The sequence below is a fragment of the Sarcophilus harrisii genome, chromosome 1, assembly GCF_902635505.1.
Source record: "Sarcophilus harrisii chromosome 1, mSarHar1.11, whole genome shotgun sequence".
Taxonomy (NCBI): domain Eukaryota; kingdom Metazoa; phylum Chordata; class Mammalia; order Dasyuromorphia; family Dasyuridae; genus Sarcophilus; species Sarcophilus harrisii.
In genome coordinates, this window is record NC_045426.1 from 695,121,854 (window position 1) to 695,139,415 (window position 17,562).

Genomic DNA, 17,562 nt, shown 5'->3' on the forward strand with positions numbered 1-17,562 from the left:
GTACATGTGTAACCAGAAAAATAGAACAATAATAAAAATAAAATAAAATTTAAAAAAACAGCTAAAAAAGAAAGAAAATGCTAAATGGGGTCACAGAGAGTCTGAAATGACTAAACATAATTTTTTTTCCTAGAATACCAGTGTGCTATAATGGAAAGAACACAGTCTGGAGTTAGGGTACCTGGATTAAATCTTGACTCTGTGTGATCTTGGACAAATCACTTAATTTCCCTGGACCTCAATTACTCCAACTGAAAAATGGTATTGGACTTTACAAACTGTGAATTTTCTCAGATATTTTTTCCCTTTTTCTATACCATCCTTACAGAACTAGCAAAGTCTATGTTCTAGCTCAATTACAAGACCACAAAGGAAACAGTTATTAAGTATCTGAAAATCCAAGTTGTGAAAATGTATATTAAAAAAAATTTGTGGATCCCAGGTTAAGAATTTATGTACCAGATCATTATGACTTCTTCCAATTTGAGATCCTGATCTGTTAGGCTGGTAAAGAACAGCTAAACCAGCCCTCAGGACACCTTGCCTCCATATCAACAAAGAGAACATGACTCTCAAAGCATTTATCCTTTGCTTTGTATTATAGTTATGTGTATCCAATATTCCACTTCCTATTAGACTAGAGGGTTCTTTATTTTTTCTTGCTGAGGCAATTGGGGTTAAGTGACTTGCCCAGGGTCACACAGCTAGACGGTTCTTGAAGTCAGGAACCATGTCTCATTAAAGTCTTTATCCCAAGTGCCTTTATACTAGCAGGCCTTATCCCTACTGGGCATTGGATTAAACACTTATTTAATTGAATATGACAGGGATCAAAAGGTTAAGGTAAAATTTGGAGAAAATTCCTGTTAGTTCTAAATATGTGACTCCTAAAATTAAATTTAAAAAACCCAACCAAATTAAATATATGATATTACAGGTTGGTTCCAGCATTCAGCATTGACCCTTATCAATCATGTGACCATGGATGCCTCCTTCACTTCTTTGAGCTGCTAAAATAATGGTCTTGAACTCAGTGATTTCTGGGTTCTGGATCAGCTCTAAATATATGAATCTTTTTCTACTTGCATGGAAGCTTCCCTCATTAATCCTTATCCCAATAATTTGGGCAAATTATTGAGGAACTATGGAAATTTTTTCTTCTCTAAAAATAAAGGGAATCAGATTAGATATAAGGTCCCTTCCAACTCTAGATCTAGTTTCCTATGAACAATTCAGCAAATATTGATGAAGCAAGAAGTTCTGGAATACAAAAGTGAAAATAAAATAGCATAATCCCTGCTTTCAAGGAGTTTTCAGTCTAGTACAGGTGAGGAAGGGGTGAATTCTCATGTACACAAAGAGCTCACAACTCAAAGACTTTAGAAAGATGCAGAGAGCATGGGGAATAAGAGAAAGCCTCACAGGGGAGGGGGATCCTGAGCTGGGATCTCAGATGATGAAAGAGCAGGAGGTCAAGAAATGAAGTCAAAGGTAGAGTGATGGTGGGGGTAGGATCTCTTTTAGGCATGGATGGTTTAGGTAAAAGAGATGTCTATTTGGCTGGAGAGTATATAAAGGAGAGAAAATTTTTTTTTGGAAAAGAGTTTGGAACTATATTGTTCCAAGTAAGATCTTGAATAAATGAATAAATGAAAAAGCATTTCAGAAGCACCTGTGAAGCATTGTGCTCAGCATCAGGCATACAAATACTGAAAGCAAAACAATTCCTTCTTTAAAGACATCCCATTCTAATAGGGAATTCAAGAGATTTAACTTGAATATCAAACTAAATAGTAAATGCTTCCCCCCAGTATATATTGGGGAACATCTGATGGCTGTTGAGAAAGAGAATGACCTAATTATTACTCTCTATGAATGATGACCATCTTCTAGGCTTACTAAACAAGTGTGCTAAACAAGTTGTGTGCTGATTGATTTCCCATAGCTGATTTGTTTTTTCCTAGCCAAAAGTTAGGGGACCCTCTTGGACTAACAGGTTATGGGATCTCCAGGTTCCCTTCTATAAGTCAGAAGTCATAATTCAGATAAAGACCAGTCGGAATTAGTAAGCACAAAATATTTTTTAGAGAAATGGAGCTCACTCTTTTTTTTCAGAAGCCAAATCAATGCCCATCAACAGAAGAAAGATTAAATTAGTTGCAGTGCATGAATGCAATGAAATATAGCTATACAGCAGGAGATGAAGATGGAGAATTCAGAGAAACATGGGAAGATTTATATGTATTCATGCAAAATGAAGTAGGCAGGGCTAGGAAAACAATAGACACAATTCAACAACTTACATGGAAAGAAGAAATAACAAAAATCCCGAAGGTGAATGTTGGGTAAAAATAATGACTAAGCTGGGCCATAAAAAAGAGAGGAAAAATGTATCTTTTCCCATTCTTTGAAGAAGCACAGGACTACAAGCATTGAACATTGTATATGTATTGGTTAATTTTAAGAAATTACTGTTTTTCTTCTCTCTTTTAAAAATATGGCTAAAACGTATGGCTCTCTGGGGGAGAAGGGAAGCATATTTGAAAATAAGGGTGATATAAAATTAAAATATAATAATTACTTATTTTTTAAATTAATATAGCTCATTTATTAATTAAACTACCTTTATTAAGTGCTTACTATGTTCAGAGCACCGTTTGAGGCACTGGGAGAGATTTTTTTTTTGCACTGGATCTACAATTTCATTGTTATAAAGAACTCTCAGTGAGGAAACTCCCTTAGCTCTGCAACTTGTAGGCAATTACCTAGGGTCTTTAGAGGTTTAATGATTTGCCTATAGTTATTTTTCAGAGCATATTTCAGAATATTTCAAAAGCAGGATTTAAGAGAGTGATATGGATGCACAGGGAACTCTCTAACCAACTTAGGTTTTAAATTTCCAGAAAATGGAAGGTTTGTCAATTAAGAGCTGATACTGGTGAATAAAAGGATAAAAAAGGTTTTTTTTAAGCTATATATAATGGAGTGTCAGAGGAGAGATAGGACATTGAATTGGCTTTGGAAGGAATGATGGCAGTGGATAGCAGAAAGATTTTCATTTTTGCACCTGTATTCTCTGTCAAGAAGAATAACCTTTGCCCTGGAAGGACAAAAAAAATGATTAAAGGGAATTGATAGCCAAGACAAATAAGGAAAGAATTAGAGATCAACTAGGTGCTCCTGATGGTTTCAAGTAGTCAGACTCTAATGAAGTTCATTCTTGTGTACTGAAAGCATTTGCAGATATGATTGCTGAGCCATTGTCAGTGAGAAGTAAAAGACTTTGGTAAAGAGGAAGAGGTAACAAGAGACACTATTTGTAAAGTGCTCATAGCATAAAGTAGGTACTTAATAAATGAAGATTAAAATTGGAGAAAAATAAATGCTATACTAATTTTCAAAAAAGAAAGGAAACAATCTTCAAACTATAGATCAGGGAACTTGCCTTTGAATCCTGGGGAAATTCTAGCAAGGTTTATTAGAGATGGTTGGTGAATATGTAGAAAGGAAAGCAATCATTATTGGCTCCATCAAGAATACTAGATCATGCCAGACTAAGCTCGTTTCCTTTTTTAACAGGCTTTCTGAACTAGTAGATAATGAGAGTTCTGTGGATATAGGTCATCTAGATTTTAGCAAAGCTTTTGCCAAAGTATTTTATGTCATTTTTTTTTTTTTGGTGGCGAAGATGGAGAGTTGTGGAATATAGAATGGGCTTTTTTGAAGATCTTCAAGTGGAGGCTGGAGGACTTCTTGTCGGATATGTTAGAATGGGGAGTTTTTTCATGTTCAGGTTAGACTCAAGTGCTACTGAGATTCCTTCTAGCTCTCGGGTTTTATAATTTTGTCACTTGATCCCAGATCTTCTGGATTTTGAAACAGGCTCTCTATCCTTCATGAGGTAATATTTGCAAATATGCTGGCACATAGCAGGTACCTAATGCTTCTTTCCTTGCCTTCCCTTTACATTTCTTATTAAATAAGAAACAGGATCAGAGAATTTCAGAAATGGAAATGACTGCAGAGACCACCTAGTTTAATTCATGTCTGAGAAAGAACATTCACCAAATGTTTACCCATCTTCTATTTGAAGATTATAGGATCAGAGATTTAGACTAGAAGAGATCATGAATTCCCAAATTCACATGTGTACTTGTATACAGGAATATACAGCTATGGACATGTATGTATGCATGTATACACATACAAACATACATACATTAAGTCTCTCCCATTAGAATCTAAACTCTTAGGGCAGGGGTTGTTTTTGCTTTTATTTTGCATTCTCAGCACTTACCAGAGTCTGTCACACAATACTTAAAATGTTTGTTAATTGATTAACTAACTGGAAAGGGATATTGAGTGTCATCTAGTCCAACCCTCTCCTTTTACAAAAGAGGAAACTGAGGCACAGTGATATGAAGGGTTTTGCTTAAGTTCACCCAGTTAACAAAATGGCAGAGCTGGGGTTGAACCTCTATTTCCTGACTGTAAAACTCAGGGATCTTATCTAGTGCAGCTCTAGCCCCTGATAGTCCATCATCATGAAATAGAAGGCTGTGGTTCGGAAGAGTTATCCCTCCATGCTCCAGGGCACTTGGCTATTCTGGGAGGTCTATAGAGAAGACAGGCAGCCTTGGGTGGGTGAGCGTGGCAGGAGGCAGTCGTGTCGGGTGGGGCCCCGTGGGTGGGCATCAGGAGCCATCGCTTCGCATGAAGCAAAGGGGTGGGCATCCTTCCAACTAGAGAGATAGCAGGCCTAATAAAAGAGGCCATCTGTTGAAGTTCCAGATGTGTATAGGGTGATCATTAAAGAGCCGAGTAATTGGCGACCAGAGGAAGAATGGTCTCCACCCATCAGCCCTCAGTCTCATGGGGTTGCACACTCGAAACCAGACATTAACGGGGCCTCTGGCAGGGCTGTTGTACTTCGGGCTTTGATGTTTTAATTAGGCAGCAGTGATATTAGGTGACTCAGGAGTGGGACAAATGGAGAGATTAATATAGCAGTCAGAAGCCTACATGGGCGCTATGCAAATGATTTGACAAGGGGGGCCTCTATAAGAGGGCAGATTAGGGACACTTAGGAAAGTATTATGTGAACATTAGGCTGGAGTGGGCCAGGTGTCCTGCTTGACTGAGTCTTTCTGGATCTGCATCCAAAGTACAAACAATAGGAGCCTTTCAAATGGACAATGACATTGTTTCTGGAGCTCAGTGAGTAGCTATCAATGGTTGAGTGGATGAGATCTCTCCAAGTGATATGTCTGAAAAAAAGCAGGAATGAAACCCTGAGGGATTTTAAAAGCCTAGGCTACTTCAATTGTGGCAGTCCACTCTGAACAATTCCAACAAGCATTTATTACAGGCCTACTGTGTGCTAAGTACTGTGGCAGGCTCAAGAGAGGCAAAAATGAAAAGGTCTTGGAACTGACAGATTGCAGAGTCGCTGTGAGAAACAAGACAGTATTATAATTTTGAGAGGACTCAAAGAAGATGTTAAGGTTTTGCAAACCTTAAATTGTATATAAATGTGATCTATCCACTCATAATTAATATATCCATTTTTCTCTTTCCCCATTCATCTATTCATTCATCCTTCTCATCAGCTATCTATATATATATATATATTTAAATATATATATATATTTAAATATATATATATATTTATCCCTTCATCTATTGATTCTCTCATCCATCCATCCACCTATCCATCTATATGAATATCTTATCTATTCTTTCATTTATCTATCCACCCATGCACACATCCACCTATCTATCCATCTATATATCTATCTATCCCTTCATCTATCTATTCCTTCATTTATTTATCCATTCATCTACTCATCCTTCTCTTCAACTTTCTTTCTTCCTATCTATCTATTCCTTTATCTATCCATCCATCCATCTACCCATCCATCTATCCATCTATATATCTGTCTGTTAATCTATATATCTATCTAGTTTCTCAATATAATATCTGCTTTTCACTCTCTGAACCTCTGCTGTTTCTATTCCCCATTCCTGGAATATACCTTCCTTGCTTCTGCCTCTCTAGCGCTTCCTTCACAAACTATCTACCTTTTACATGAGATCTTTCCTAATTTTCCTGCCCCAAGCCCCAGCAACTAGTTGTCCTTCCTTCCAGAAATCACCTTGAGTTTATTGTGTGTATTAGATGAGCAGGACATGATAGAAAACAGAGTGTGGAAGAAGGGAGATAAATTTAAGTGCTATATCTAATATATACTGGCTGTGTGGCTGTGGACAAATCATTTAGCTTAATGTTCTAGACAGATCAAAGATGGTTTTGTTTGTGTCTTCATATTCCTAATGCTTAGGACAGTACTTGATATAAAGTAGGTACTTGCAAAGACTTATTGATAGGCAGGAGAGAAGAAAAGGAGAAAAGGAGATAAGATATATAGATATATCGATCGATCAGTAGATTGATAGAAGTAAATAGATGAACAGGTGATAGAAGACAGATGAGAGATTAACTAAATAAATAAATATAGATGGATCGATGGGCAATTTGCTCATCTTTTATCACTTTGGTAATTTTCATTTTTATTAATTATTATTAACTATTAATATTAACTTATTAATTAATCAAGAATTATCATTTTTGATACCAAATTAATAGGGTTCACAGACTCAGGGAAACTCAGAAGTCAATGACTCCAAACTATATCTGAGCAGGAGTCCCATCTACAAAATCTCTTAAAAGTGGTTATCTAGCATCAGATTTAAGGAAAATATTAAGAGGGAACCCATTATCTCCTGAGGCTGTCCATTCTGCTCTGGGACAGCTCTAATCATTAGAATGTTCTTCTATACATCAAGCCTTTATTTTCATTTCTCCAACTTCTAACCATTGTTCTCAGTTCTGTCCTTTGAGGATAAAAGGACTAAGTCTCATTCTTCCATTTGACAATTCATCAAGTAACTGGCTTTAAAATATCTATTAGTGGTTCTCAAACTTTTGTTTTCAGTACCTTTATCCTATTAAAAATTATTGAGGATCTCTCCAAAGCGTTTTTGTTTATCTGGATTATATTTATAGACATTTACCATATTGGAAATAAAAACTATTTTTGAATTTGTAGACCTTCTAAAAGGGTTTCAGAGATCTCCAGGATTCTCTAGACCATACTATGAGAACCACTGTATTACAGTATAAGAGCTTAAAGGGTCAGCTCTCCAGGGATCACCTATTCTACCTCTTAGCAACCATTTCCTCCCATCCAACTTCAGGCTGAAGACTTCCAGTGATGGGAAATATGTTCCCTTTCAACGTAGGTCACACAACTTTTGGATAGGTCTCCTCGTTAAGTTTACCGTGATGAAGCCCATACATTCTACTCTACAACTTCCATCCATTAGTCCCAGTTATGTCACTGGGAGCAAAGTGGCACAAATCTTATCCCACTGACAGATGACAGTCCTTTCAACTACGGGAAGATGTTGAATATTCTCTCTCTCTTTACCCTCAAGGCATCTTTTCTCTAGTCTAAACATCTCTAATTCCTTCATGTTCTTTCTAATGTGATTCACTCTTTTCAAAAAATCCCTAGGGAACCTGAAATAGGATATTCTTCTTCCCCTTCAGCCATATAGTGGAATACAACTTTATTTTGATGGAGCTGTGCCCTCATAAATTCTGGAATATTTGCCAATGCCCCTGCCTGCTCATCACGTGTCTCTCCTCCCTGCTAAATCTGCCCCATAAGTTATACCATATATAAACAGAAGATCATTCAGGGGTTGCTTAGGAGTCTTGGTAACCAGCAGCTAATTTGGAAACGAGAAAACAAAGAGGAATACAGAGATGGCTTGGTCCCAACTTGCTGACCCAGATATTCTAACAGTATAGATGCCTTAGGGTGTGGCTACCAGGTCAAAGAATTTCATGCTGGCTGGGATCTAGTCTTACTTTTTTATTTTCTATATTGGGGAGCAGAAGTCCAAATATGAGAAGTAACACACTTAGGGTGACCCATTTAGTAAACAGCAGAACTGGACTGGCTATGAACCTTAGTTCTCTGACTCGAGAGCTCATGATTGTTTCAAAGCACTATTTTTTCTGGTTAGAAACCCAGAGGCTGAACTAGGAAGAAGCATTTGGAGGGCCCTAAATCCAAGTTCCATTGTGGCCGGCTGGCACCGTCCTACATTGAATTAAAATGCTATTCAAATAAATAGTGAGAAAAATACATGGAAATGGTAGGAGGGCTGAACCTAAACACCGGTAGATATAAACACAACTTCCCGGCTACACCCTGGCTCTGATCTATTAGCACAATGTGGCTCATGAATTAAGTTTTCTGTGGGGGCACTGAAGGTTAATGTCAAGGGAGATGAAAAACATCACCAAAGGTTTAGGATATTTTTAGACCAATGATATCAGAAAAGGAAGAAGATGATCTGGGTTCATTCATGGAAAGCCATTATCATGACTTTCACCAAGTGTCCACTTGAACCCTGAAAGCTTCCCAAAGAGCAGTGTGAAGTCTAATAGACTAGATGACCTCTAAGGTCCCTTTCTAGCTTAAAATTTATGATCCTATGAATCATTTGGCTTTTTTTGTCTCATCTAAAATGAGGAGATTAGACTAAATGGCTTCTGAGGCACCTTTCAGTTTGAGGGGGATAATGGGAATTCTGTTACTTAATATGGGTTGGACTACATAGCTACTGAGGTAGCTTCCAATTCTTGAATTCTGTGATTCTGTGAAATCCATGAATCTATGAATTCAGTTTACCCCTCTCTCTATCTCAGTTTCTCCTATAAAATGAAGGAGTGAGATGAGAAGACCTATGTGCCGTCTAGCTCCAAATCGGAGACTTTCCATAGTTTGTCAAGTTAGAAATCTCTACTTGTCAGCCATGGTTCAATTGATCCAAGGAAGATAATCAATACCTTTCAGTCCTACCCCTCCCTACCAAGGCTGTCACGACATTCTCTGGGACGAGCCCTGACTATATAAGCCTCAGAATTCCCTTTTCTCTGAGTTATTAATCATGATGATCAGATTTGACTCTTTCATTATTATAGGAGCATAGATTTAGAACTCAGAAGGACCTTAAAGGCCAGTTAGTCCAACACCTTCATTTTGCAGATGGGGAAACTGAGGCCCAGAGAAAAGAAGTAACTTTCCTACAAATGTTAAAGATGATACATGGCAGAGCCAGAATTCAAATCTAGGTCACCCAGTCCCTGTCTAATAACATTTCCATTATAATATTTTTGCTTCCATATTCCTCAGGTCACCCGAGGAAAAGAGTATGAGAAAGAGAAGAAGGGTTTCCAAAAGGGTTCTGGGATGAGAAGCTGTCCAGCCCAGGGGATAAGCAGGATCAAGGGAAAGCCAGAATGACAGAATGGGGGAGGTGGATAGAGCAGCTTAGATCTGGGGATTTGGGAAGCTCTCATATAAAAATTAATCTCAGAACACAGGATAGTTCTAAAATGCTTAGGGAACTAGTGTCAGAAGCTTAGGAAAGAGAGTCAGGGTTGTTTTGATCAAGGGACAGATTTAAAAGAAATCAATAGAGACCCTAGGATGTTATTTAATATAGCCAGTAAAAGTGGCTGGCTCAGATGAGAAAAATACATAAGTTCAGATAGTAACTATTCTAGCTCAACAAGAATTTCTATCTGGCTATCTGTGTATCTGCCTCCCTGCCTATTTCTCTTTCTCTTTCTCTTTGTTTCTGTCTCTGTCTCTGGATCTGTCTCTGTTTCTCTGCCTCTATCTCTCTCTCTGTCTCTCTGTGTCTCTCTCTATATATCTCTCTCTGTGTCTCTGTTTCTATATCTCTGTCTCTGTCTCCATCTTTCTGTCTGTCTATCTGTCTCTTTCTCCCCATGTCCACATATGTAACCTCCTAGAGAATAGATTTGTCATCTTATTATGTTCAAGTGGTTTGGTATGATGAAGTGACCATGGGCCTTGGAGTCAAAAAGCCTTGATCTGCATTCCCATACTGCCTCTTTCTAGCTGGGCAATCTTAGAAAAATCCCTGAACCTCTTTAAAACTCACTTTCCTTCACTTTTAAGACAGATATAATCATTACCTTCTTTTGGTCCTCAATTTCCTCATCTGAAAAATGAGATATTAGAATAGTGTGTTCTCCAGTTCTAAATTTATAAAACTCTCTGTGACTCGGTTTCTTCAGAGGCAAAAGGAATAAATTGGTCTGTATGTCTGCTAAAATCTTTCCCACCTCTAAATCTATCTTCTGCAATTATGTGAAATATAAGACGCAAAAGTCTTTGGAAACTATAAAATGCTACCTCAAAATAAGGTAGAATGTTTTCTTAGAGGCAGAAATCCTGAGTTCAAGGCTCTGACACTAGCTGCCAAGAACAGCAATACTATATAAATCTTTGTTTTCTTACTTATAAAAAGGGCATAATAATTATTGTATCACCTAACATGGGTTTTATGTTGCTGTAAAATGATAAATGAGATCTTACTATTGTTAATTCTAAGTTCTAAATGAGAATACGAGATCTCATTATCAATATTTTGTTCTTATCATATGTATCTGTATCTATCTAATCTAATCTATCAGTTTATCTATCCCATCTGTCTATATGTCCTATCTATATATCCATCCATTCATCCATCCATCTATCTGTCTGTCTATCTAATTATTTATCTATCTAATTATCTATCTATCTGTCTGTCTCTGTCTGTCTATCTTTCTGTCTAATTATCTATCTATCTATCTAATGTAATACTAATCTGAATGGTCCTAGGATAAGTTTCTATCCCAACTATTGTTTATTACTAATGATGATGACATGAAGAAAAGATTGATTTTGATTAACTGAATTTTCCTCCACCTTTTAAAAATATTTAAAACAGACCTATTTGGATTTCTCTTTCCTGTCCATCAGCAAAGATATTTCTGGTTAGCTGGTGATTCCTTATTTGGAGATGAACAATAATGTCCCTTTTACCCCATAGAGGAAGGAAAAGAGATAATATATACAACTGACACCTACTGCCAACTTTTATCTTGGATTTGGACTCCCTGGAGTGGCTAAGATAATGTTAATTCCACCTGGAAATATGGTAATGGCTCTAAATAGATTGTGACATTTTGAAGCTGACACCACTCCATTATTTCCCTGAGGGAAGAGGAAATGCCATGCTTCTGATGAGGTGCTGTATATTATTGTGTGTGGGAGAGAGTTTAATATAATAGTTGCCCATTCCAACCTCCCTAAGCCTCATGGTCATTTGTAAAGCGCAGCAGTTGGCTGGCTCACTCCCCTGACATCTACCCTCCATTCTATTTCCCCCCTTAATTCCACCGCAGGCAGGGATTGATTCAAAGTCAATTATCATCAGAAAACAAATGCTGTCCAGGCAGTCACAGTTGTCTCCCCTTTCTTACCGTAGGTCCCCAAAGAGATGGGAGAAGATTGCTGCAATGGGTTGCCACCCATTGGAGAAAGTCATATAATGACTCTAACCCAACCAGTACCAAGCCAGAAAGTAAGTCTTTACTAGACTAATAATTGCCTTCTCCACTGGCATTTATCAATTTCAAATTTTCATCAGAGGCAAAAGTGACCTAAGCTGAATTTTTTTTCCCCAATGAGTAAGCATGTGAAAATGCTACCGTACTACAATAGCCAAGATAATAGTAGTAGATAACTCACTGGACTGGGAGTTGAGGATAGCTGCATTCGACTCTAACTTCCAGATACCTATTTACTCTTGACAAATGAATTGTTAATCTCTCGAAACCTCTGTCCTAAATTTATAAGGTTACAGCTTGGAGTAATGGATAAAGAGCCAATCTTAGACTTAGAATGACCTGGGTTTAAAGTTCCACCTCTAAACACATACTATCTGACCTTTTGTTAGAGGGAGCTTGTTCACTGGGGAGTTAGTTCCCTATACCCAGTGAAACCATAGGTCCAATTCCAGTTCTTCAAAGTATTGTTGTCTAGTCATTATATCAGACTCTTTATGACCCCATTTGGGGTTTTCTTGGCAAAAATACTGGAGTAGTTTATCATTTCCTTATCTAGTTAATTTTTACAGTTGTGGAAACTAAGGCAAATAGCGTGAAGTGACTTGCTCAGGGTCACATAGTTGGTAAGTGTCTGAGGTCAGATTTGAACTCAGGAATGTGAATCAGGAGAGATACTCTATGCTGCACCACTGAGCAGCCCCAATTCTTTAAATAATAATGATAATATCTAACATTTATATAACACCCTAAGATTTGCAAAGTCTCTCTCCATTCTTCCTTCTTTCTCCTTCCCTTCCTCCCTCTCTCCCTTTCCCTCTCTTCCTTCCTTCCTTCCTTCCTTCCTTCCTTCCTTCCTTCCTTCCTTCCTTCCTTCCTTCCTTTCTTCCTTCCTTCCTTCCTTCCTTCCTCCCTCCCTCCCTCCTTCCCTCCTTTCCTTTCTTCCTAAAACCTGGTCATCAAGTCTCATCACTCATGGAACAAAGAATTCTGAAGCTTACATCATCTCACAACAGCCATACAAGGTAAGATAGATTCTCCAGATATTATTTTTATGGAGGAGGAAACTGAGGCTGGGAGAGTTTAAATTATTTGTCTTAGAATTCCATAGCTAGTAAGAGGTGCCATAGTTAACAGAACACTGAGCCTGGAAGGAGGAGGATTCATCATTCTGAGTTCAAATCTGGTCTCAGACACACTAGCCATGTGACCCTTAGCCATGTTTGTCTCAGTTTCCTCATCTATAAAATGAGCTGGAGAAGGAAATGGCAAATTGCTGTGATATCTTTGCCAAGAAAATCTCGTGTGGTCACAAATGAATGGCAGTACTCAGTTGCAACAACCATAGATAGAAAGGCTCTGGGACAAGATTTGGATGGACGCCTTTCTGACTCCAAACCTAGTACTCTATCTGTGATCTCAGAAGCATCCAGTCTAACTTCTGACCTGAACTACAGTGCCCTCGACAGTATCTTTGACAAGTAGTCATCCAGCTCCAAGTACGGGCAGCCCATCACTTCCTAAAGCATCCCATATCACTTTTTGGACAACTGTTGTTAGAATATTATTTTTCATGATATCTAATTGAAAGCTAATTCTCTTCCACTTCCACCCACTGCAGAACAAGACTTATCCCTATTTCATATGACAACTTTGAAAACACAGATCATGTTTTCCCCTTAGGTCCTCTTTTTTCTTCAGGCAATCTTCTTATGCTCTGTAGCCTCAGCTCAGCCTAGTGCTTGGCACATAGTAGGTACTTAATAAATGTTAAATCCTTGGTTAAGAACATTGTCATGTCTTTCAGGCCTCTCATCACCCAGGTTATCCAACCTTGAATTGAATTCCAATTGGTACACCTCTTTCCTAGACTGAACAAGGTAGATTAAGGCTCAAAGATGAGACTAGCCTAAAGATAGCATCCTAGGTATGTTATTTGCTACCTTTGTTTTTATGACCATATTGCTTTATTTATCTTGGTCTCAGTTACATTTTCTAAAAAATTAAAGAAGCTTAAACTATGTCTTCTCTAAGACCCTTCCAACTGATGACATAACCAGTTCTCAGTCCTTCACAACTTCCTGTTCTAAGGCTCCTCCCAGGTCTCCCATTGTTATGCCATGGTCTGTTCCAATTCTAACATCCCCTGTTCCAAGGCTCCTCCCAGAACTGATATGTCCTCTCTTAAGCCATTCTAGCTCTGACATTTCCTATTCAAAAGCTTCTCCCAGTACTGATATTTTCTGACTAGAAAGAAAAGCTGAAGAATCAAAAGGCATTGAAACTTTGCAGCAAATACACATTTTCTTTTAGAAAAACTTCTTACTGGATGATATCCTCCAATGACCTAGACCTGAGGTACACCTCGAGCCAGCAGCTGGTTCTTAGTCTCTCAAGTGCTCTATATTCTTCCATATAATATAATGCTACATTTATTATCTAGTATTGTTTCTGAAAGCTTACAGCTTACATATATATATATATATATATATATGTATATATGAGAGAGATAAAGAATTTTGGAGAAGGGATGAGCAGCTGGAGATTAGGGCGTGATAGAGAAAGGCTTTCTATAGCAGGTGGAACTCAAGCCAAGTTCTTGAAAGAGCCAAGGAATTCTAAGATTTTAAAGGAATCCCTTACAGAACTAGAAAGAAATGAGATCGTGTAATTGTGCAAAAGTGGAGTGGGTTTGGATACAACATAAATATTAGAAGAACGTGTGTGTGTGTGTGTGTGTGTGTGTGTGTGTGTGTACGTAACTCGTTATAGTCAATTTGGTTTAATTCAGTTGGGTTCCAGTTTAGTTTAATTTGACAAATATTCATCAAACTCTTATTTCATGCAATATACTTAATCCCTCCTAGTCAAGACTCTTACCTGTTCCTTTTCTGAATATGGGTTGTTCAAGACAACAGGCATGTTATTCTTGCCCCACAAATCATTGAAGACACGATCATTCTCCATTCCAAGTGGCAGAAGTTTGTGGGACTTTCCTTCCAAATCTCTGAAAATGAGAATATAGAAGGAGAGGGGATGGAAGGGGAGACATTAGTAAGTACTACTGATTTATTGAGCTGTTTCAAGCTGGAGGTACTGAGAATGGATCTCTGTGGGGTTAGTCTTTCATAGAATCCTAAAATTTGACAACTAAAAGTGATCCCAGTTTTACCTAAATTCTAGCCCCACTTACATACAGAAAAGGAATTTTCACTAGAACATTTAACAAGTGTCCATCTAACCTCTGCCTGAAGTCTCCAAGAAGGAGAAACTCATTATCTCTCAAGCCATCCCATTCTACTTGGGCACAGGTCTTATCGTTAGAAAGCTTTTCTTCTACTTCCATGGTCTTGAATCAATCAATCGTGAACAAGCACTTATTAGGCACCTGTTTGTGCCAGGGACTGTATTAGGTACTAAGGACACACAAATAAAATTCTCTCCTCACATGGACCTTAAATTTTATTGAGCGTATTAAAATATGTATTTAATAAATAAGCATTTATTAAATACTTGACCATGAGTCAAGTACAAGGTACATATAATAACAAAGAATGAAGCAGTCTTCCCTCAAGAATTTCCATTGGAGAACTCAAAAACAGTGACATATACTATATATGCACTATATGTGCATATATATATTCATATTTGTATATATGTGTGTTAATACATATATATATATATATATATATACATACATACACATACTCATATACATGAGAGAGATAAATGGTAACTGTTTGTGGGAAGGGATGAGCAGCTGGAGATTAGAGTGTGATCAAGAAAGGCTTTCTATAAAAGGTGGAACTCAAACCAAATCTTGAAAGAGTCAAGGAATTCTAAGGAACTCTTCACAAAAACCAGAAAGCAATGAGATCGTATGTTGTACAAAAGAGTTTTGGATGATTTGTCATCAGGAGAGTGGGTTCAAGTCTCAGCTCTCACTAGCTATGTGATTATGGATAAATCATCTCTATGAGCCTCATTTTCTTTGTCCATAAAATAAGAATAATAATGCTTACACTTGCTTCCTTGAAGGATTTGTAAATCTATAACTGGTACTGAAATGTGAGTTATTAACTCTGAGAGCAGACTGCACATAAAGGACCATCAGTAAAAGGAATTAAAGAAATTTAATTGTTAGAGGAAAGGAACTAGGGAAAGTAAGTTAATTTGGTGTTATTTTATTTAGTCAAAAGATCATAGTTTTAGATGCAGAAGGGATCTTAGACATCATCTAGTCTAAAGAAACTGAGAACCAGAGAGGTTAAATATCTTGCCCAAGTCACACAGGAAGAAAGTGATAGAGCTTGGATTTGAACTCAAGTCCTCTCTTACATTTAACATTCTTTTTACAACACTACATACCTCCAAGACTAAATTTTCCTTTTTTTAATTAAAACTTTTTTATTTTCAAAAAATATGAATGGCTAATTTTTTAAAACATTAACCCTTGCAAAAACTTGTGTACCAATTTTCCTTCCCTTCCCCCCTATTCCCTCTCCTAGATAGCAAGTAATCCAATAAGGGTTAAACACGGTAAAAATATATGTTAGATCCAATATATGAATACATATTTATACAATTATCTTGCTGCATAAGAAAAATCAGATCAAAAAGGAAAAAAAATGAGAAAGAAAATAAAACGCAAGCAAACAACAACAAAAAGAGTGAAAATGCTGTGTTGTGGTCCACATTCAGTTCCCACAGTCCTCTCTCTATGGGTGTAGATGGCTCTGTTTATCATAAGATCATTGAAGCTGGCCTGAATCATCTCATTGTTGAAAAGAGCCACAGAAAACTCAATTTTCATGACTTTATTTTCCCACATGGACTTAGAAAAATCAAATTGGAAGGATTCTTTTAGATCTATTTTCTGCCCCTCCTCATTTGACATTTAATGAGGCTTTGGTTTTGTCCATACCAAGATCAATTAATATGGAGGCACCCATGTGGGAAACACCAGGGAATTGCTTCTTGGAGAAGGTGTTCTGTAGTCCCTTCTAGGTAGATGAGGATAGTATCTTTCTATTGGCTTCATGGTCAGAATTGACTATGTCTTTGAACTGCCAGACTGGGGCAATCTCTCTCCAGTGCCATGAGGAAATGTGTGAAAGTCTCATTTACCCATACCATGGGCATCATGAACTGATCTGGGTAAGGGTAAGGATTACCCCCTCTCCTTTCTCCTCATAAGTACCATGACCCTGAGAAATAAGTTTGGGGTGTCTAAGTACAGGCAATAGAATCTTTGGATTTAGAAGCATGATCCTCAATGACCTTGGAGACAGGATTCCAGACTGAATGTTGCTGCCATCACAGTTAGCAAGACCTAAGAATCCAGGATGCTTAGGTACAAGCCTGGGTGGGGTATAGAGCTTTGGACTTGGAACTTTGTGGGACTGTGCTATATAGGAACTGGCCTAATCTATGAACTTGATATTTTTCCCCTCCCCAGCTAAAGTATTCTTGCACCCAAGTGTTAATGGGGGGGTTATGTTTACATGTTTTTCTTGGCTATCTCTGAAGTAACTATTCCTTTGTAAAAGTAAATCTGACTGTTACTAGTTAACAAATGGTTAAATGGAATTGGGGTACAGGGAAACCTTAAAACTGGAGGAACACTAAACTTATTTAATGAGATGATGCCAAAAAATTGGCATAAAGCTGACATACCGTTTCCCAGATCCTATCAAATAAAAATCAATCCTCTGAGGTTCATGAAGAATAAAACCTGCAAAAGTGGGGTCTGAGTATTGTTCTACTAGGATGAGGTCATAATGAAGGTATCATGTTTCCTTGAAGGGCATGAGATACTTGAAGTGGCAATGAGGGCAGGGAATGAGGATACTGGGGATATACTCAATGCGAGGCTGCATGCACCTGATTCAGTTGAGCCAGTGGCAGAGAGACTAGATTACCCCCCAAGTCCTCTTACAGGTATAGGAAAACCCTGGAAGAGGGGTGAAATGGAACACACTTGGTTCTTTAGGTCACAGGGGCCAGGGTAATCACTGTTATATATGAAAGATGAAATGACTTGCCCAATGTTCTACGGATTCCGT

General features: G+C 37.8%; 1 protein-coding gene across 12 annotated transcripts in view; it reads right to left on the reverse strand.

Moving 5' to 3' along the window:
* NOS1 (nitric oxide synthase 1) overlaps positions 1–17,562 on the reverse strand; it is a 415,858-nt gene that overhangs the window by 236,536 nt on the left and 161,760 nt on the right. For all 12 annotated transcript variants that reach the window (XR_004231301.1, XM_031948666.1, XM_031948665.1 and 9 more), the window contains one exon: positions 14,378–14,504. Coding sequence is in view for 11 of the 12 variants with exons in the window: in XM_031948666.1 (XP_031804526.1) it covers positions 14,378–14,504 (127 nt within the window). In the remaining variant the exon portion in view is untranslated. The remainder of the gene's footprint in view (positions 1–14,377; positions 14,505–17,562) is intronic.